The sequence below is a fragment of the Glycine max genome, chromosome 13, assembly GCF_000004515.6.
Source record: "Glycine max cultivar Williams 82 chromosome 13, Glycine_max_v4.0, whole genome shotgun sequence".
In the NCBI taxonomy this organism is placed as follows: domain Eukaryota; kingdom Viridiplantae; phylum Streptophyta; class Magnoliopsida; order Fabales; family Fabaceae; genus Glycine; species Glycine max.
In genome coordinates, this window is record NC_038249.2 from 40,457,302 (window position 1) to 40,462,721 (window position 5,420).

Here is a 5,420-nt window from a genome sequence, read left to right on the forward strand (position 1 = left end):
TATTGACTTTCCCGACTCACATTCTGATTTCACCATTCATCACGATCTCATTCTTCAGAAAGGGCGACTATGGCTGCCACGGGACCTTCCAATTATACAGTCCCTTTTGCGTGAATATCACTTGACTCCCATGGGAGGACATGCTGGGGTAACCAAGACGATAGCACGATTATCGGAGAACTTCACTTGGCCAGGGCTCAGGGCGGATGTGGTTACATACATAGCTAATTGTGTGGAATGTCAGGTCACGAAATATGAAACAAAGCGTGTCGCGGGGTTGTTATGTCCCCTTCCAGTTCCCTTCAGGCCTTGGGAAGACCTTTCTCTTGATTTTGTGGTAGGTCTTCCTCCTTTTCAGGGCAAAACGGTGCTCTTGGTCATCGTCGATCGATTTTCGAAAGGGATTCACTTGGGCATTCTTCCTCAGGCCCATACAGCTCACATGGTAGCACAGCTGTTTATAGATATTGTTGTCAAACTGCACGGTATTCCCAGAAGCTTGGTGTCCGATCGTGACCCATTATTCATTAGTGGGTTTTGGCAAGAGCTCTTCAAGCTCAGTGGTACTCATCTCAGGATGAGTTCTGCCTACCATCCACAGAGCGATGGTCAGACAGAAGTCATGAATCGAGTAATTGAAGGATATTTACGAGCTTTTGTTCATCGCCGGCCTACATCGTGGGGGAAGTTCTTACCATGGGTAGAACTGTCTCATAATACTTCATGGAACACTAGCACGGGCTCGACTCCTTATGAGATAACATATGGACGCAAGCCATTTTCTTTTCCCGATTATATCGCGGGTTCCTCCAGAATTGATGCAGTGAATGATCTTCTTCTGTCCCGTGATGAAGTTTTTGACAGTATTCGCCGGAAATTACTTAAAGCACAAGCTTCTATGAAGAAATCCGCAGACACAAAGCGACGCGAGGTTAATTATGAGCCTGGCACTTGGGTCTTATTGAAGCTTCGCCCTTATCGTCAGAAATCGCTGAAGGAAGCTCAGACAGTTCATGGCAAATTAGCCAAACGTTTCTATGGTCCGTTTCAAATCATCGATCGTGTTGGTAAAGTTGCATATCGTTTGAAGCTTCCTGATGGAACTCGCATTCATCCGGTGTTTCACTGCGCCCTCTTGAAACCATTTCATGGAGATCCCACTCTCAGTTCCCCTAACCCACTGCCGACACAATTCTTCAATGGTCAACCTCTGATTACACCACTTGCCATTCTTGACTATCGTAGACATAAGGAGAAGAACACGTATGAAGTGTTGGTCCAATGGCACGGACTGTCCCCTGATGAATCATCATGGGAAGACTGGGAACAGCTCAAGCAGGATCATCACCTTGAGGACAAGGTGATTCTCCAAGGGCCCAAGGAAGTTGATAGAAGTGTCACAACAGAGACCACAGCAGAAGGGCAGTTTGGGGAATCAATCAACAAGGGAGGTGTGCAATTAGTGAAAACAAAGAGGAAGATTACCAGGCCTGCATATCTCAGAGACTATGCTTGATATCGCAGTCCAAACAGAGAGGAGCCAAGCTGGCACAATGAAGGATTTGCTAGATTCGAATGTTCCCTGCAAGGATGCATCCATAACCAATTCTGTTATGCATATATTCCTAGAAGATTCCTAGAAGATTTGGATAAATCCATTTAGCAGTAGACATTATATATATACGTATGTAAATAACTAGCGAATTCAATAATACAATTTTACTCTCCTCTCATCATTACCCTGCCCTTCCTTCCTTATACTCTTGCTTAGGAGGTTCCTGGCCCTCGAAGTCCAGGTTATCAGCAGCTACCTTTATCAAACCCACAACCTAGCAGAAGAAAAAATAGGTGCATGTAGCAACAGCCTTCGTTAGGAAAGATGCCCACTAAACCCGTAAAAGAGATGAAGCCCACCATAGCCCAATTCTCGTGAACAAGAGTACTCATTTTCCTCATTGTAATTTTTTTTTGAGTCCTCATTGTAAAGTTATATAATATATATTAGTTTTACTTTATTTTCTAAAAAAAAAAACAATTTGTAAACTTAGTTTCTAATATAAAATTATTTTCAACATGAAATTGAAAAAAAATGAAACGAAAAAGACCGGAATACTTTTTAAGACACTGTATGGTTCACTGATAACATACATTTTTATTCAATTAAAAAATTAAATTTTATAGATTAACAAAATAATTTTGATTCTTATGTATTTATGATGTATTTTTAACATCATAAAATGCTTATCGTTTTTAATAATTGTTATCATTGTATCCCAAACATTAAAATCTCCGTTTGGAAAGTCATAAAACAGAATTGCACAATGGTATGTGACCCTTTCAAATTCAACTTTTGCGGGTTCGAAAGCTCTTTTAGAGTACCAATATGAATTTATCTTACGTAATCAATCAAATGGACACGGCATGGCGACATTGACCACCGTTGTCGTTGCGTGTGTGGATTCCTGTCATTACGTCAAATCAAATCCTATAATATATGTTACCAATCTCGAAACTAGAAAGTACCGTTATCTCTCTGAACGTGTTCGTGCATTCCAAGCCAAGGTTGCAACTTACTAGCTAGCTATGTCTTCTTCATACGGTGGATACCATTCTCAATCCTATGCTCCATCTGCGCCAGAACAACCTCCATATTCCAATTATAATCACACTTCTTCTTCTACATCAAATTCATCGTCATCCAGTTTTCCAGCAGGGACGCCCCAGGACGTGATTCGGAGCTTTCAGATGGTGGATAGGGACCGAAGCGGCTTCATCGATGAGCGTGAGTTGCACCAAGCTCTCTCTTCTGGATTCCACCACTTCAACTTTAGGACCATTCGTCTTCTCTTGTTCCTCTTCAAGAATCCACACCAACCCCTCACAATTGGTACCTAACTTCTGTTCCAATTTTATTTATTTATTTATTTATTTATTGGGTTGGAGTGTTCCTTTGTGTTGATTTCAATTGCCTGTTGCTTGTGCCTTCACAGGACCAAAGGAATTTGCAGCACTCTGGAGTTGCCTTGGTCATTGGCGAGTGAGTTTCTTTTTCATTTCTTCTTTTATTCTTTCTCAACATAACCATGTTTCATGTTCAATGCATTGGAAAATAAAATGAATGGAGCTTTATTTCATAAGCTAAAATCAACTTATACGCATTAGTTTTCAGACAAGTTATTTGAAAGAGGTTCTATAACAGATAAATGCAGGTTGATTTTTGGTTAGAGAAAGAAAAGTTCAATTTGTTTATTATTTTATTTTCTTCTCTTACATGTGATTACGAACAAGTTTATCCAAATTGTTTAGGTTTGAAATTTGTGTTTTACTAGAATAGAACTTCACCCCATGTAATTGTCTCTGAATTTGTTACTTCAATTTGTAGGGAATATTTGAGAGGTACGATAGAGATAGGAGTGGGAAAATTGATCCATTAGAACTCAGAGATGCTCTGTATGGTATTGGCTATGCTGTACCAGGCTCGGTTCTACAACTACTGCTTTCAAAGTATGGTGATGGAAGTGGTAGGAGGGTTGAACTTGGTTTTGACAGTTTTGTCGAGTAAGTTAACTTTATCTGGGTCTTTGAAGAGAGTAACTTTTTTATTTTGGTCATTGAAAGATTTTTAGATCATTTTGATTTGGTCCTCGAAATGTTATTACATCAACTTGTCCTCAAATGATGTTTTTCTTTTTTCTGCATCAAAATAGTCAAAATACTTAATGTTGTCATACTGTGATAAAATAATGATTTGGGGGCCATTTTGATGTAGCTGATGCTTGGGAGCACCAAATTGGTAGTATTCTGAAATCTTTCAAGGACTAAATTGGCTTTTGCTGTATTTGAAAATGTCAATGTCATTATATATCTAATGTTCTGTTTTTGGATGTATGCAGGTGTGGGATGATTATTAAGGTAAAACTCAATGAGCTTTTGAAGCTATGGACGTGCCTCTCATTTCTCTATTTCTTCTTCAGTGATATAGGCCAATTCACCTGTTCCATTGTTTGCTTTGCTTGATATATGTGGTTCCAGACATAGATGTCTATACTCTATCCTGTTGCATATGCATTATCTTCACTATGTGATATGATATGTGTGGTGAGAAATAAACATTTGGGTGGGTGTCATATGTTCATGTTTGAATAAATTACAGCACACGTGCTTTGGAAAAGAGAAAAAAAAAATGAATTTTTTTATAAGTTAAAATAATTTTATATATAATTTAAAATCAGTTTTTGAAGAAACTAATATAAGAGGACTTTCACAAATTTATTTATGTACAAACTAATTGTAACTTTTAGGATAAGTTTATTTTATTTCATTTTTTTTTCTCCTATAAATGTTAATAAAAAAGTTTATCAAAATAGGACTTATCTCTAACAAACTTTGCCAAGAAAAATCTGAAGGCCTAAACATTTTGAAGCATCATTTGTTCATTTCAATATGTAGAAATTAGCCTTGTCATGAAAAATACATGTTCTTGTAACCAAGTGTTGCTTCTTCTTTATATACTTGTGTTTGTTACGGTGTTGATTACTTGTTACACTTTCAGGGTCTGACTGATAAATTCAAGGAGAAGGATACACGGTATACGGGTTCAGCTACACTTTCATACGACGCCTTTATGACTATGGTCCTTCCTTTCCTTGTATCTTATGATTGATAAGCGATGCTCGTCGTCAAGATTTCCAAGTTCTTTGGTGCCACATTCAATTGATTATTTTTTGACTTTGATTGCGAAGAAATTTTTAAGGTGCAACGATTTGTTATATTCATTTATGTTCCAGTAATGCTAGACTCACTTTCATACAGAGTACTTCACATTCATCTCATTCATTTACATTTTTTTTACCAACAAGTTACCTATATATAGCTAAGGGGTTTGTGGCAAGAAAAGTGATTAAACATAAGTAGGTGAGTGTTGAAAGTGTGTATATAGAAGAATGTATGTATTTAAACATTTTTTTCTTTACATATAGTTGTAAACATTTGTAAAAATATTTATTGATATGAATACACTCAATTATTTTTAACATTTCAATATTTATTGATATGAATAATTTTACATATGCACAATTTCACACACATGTATCTCATTACTTCTCCCAAACTAAATATCCAACTAATTTAATCAACTACATATAGTAGTTAATTAAGGGTTTGTTGCAAGAAAAGTGGTTCAACATAGGAAGTTAATGACCGGTTACTTGTTAGTGGAATATCTTTTACAATAATGTATGAAAAACTAGTATGTTTATTTCACTAATGCCAATCAAAACTAGCGACATTTTTTTTTCATGCTAGTTTGAATTGCGGATTCAGATGTAGATTGCAATTCCTGGAAAGCTTGAAATATAGAAAATTAAAATCTTCCAGAAATATTATTAATACGCATGGAATAAAAAAAATCTTGGCTCAGC

The 5,420-nt window shown here is 36.8% G+C and overlaps 1 protein-coding gene across 2 annotated transcripts; it reads left to right on the forward strand.

The window, feature by feature from the left end:
* Nucleotides 1-2,373: 2,373 nt before the first annotated feature.
* LOC100305637 (uncharacterized) lies at nucleotides 2,374-4,735 on the forward strand. Of its 2 annotated transcripts, XM_014765137.3 has the most exons (6): nucleotides 2,374-2,887; nucleotides 2,991-3,037; nucleotides 3,383-3,558; nucleotides 3,770-3,793; nucleotides 3,894-3,912; nucleotides 4,553-4,692. In XM_014765137.3, exons 1-4 carry the CDS (start codon nucleotides 2,584-2,586, stop codon nucleotides 3,771-3,773), a joined length of 531 nt encoding a protein of 176 aa, XP_014620623.1. In that variant the 5' UTR covers nucleotides 2,374-2,583; the 3' UTR covers nucleotides 3,774-3,793; nucleotides 3,894-3,912; nucleotides 4,553-4,692.
* The last annotated feature ends 685 nt before the right edge of the window (nucleotides 4,736-5,420 follow it).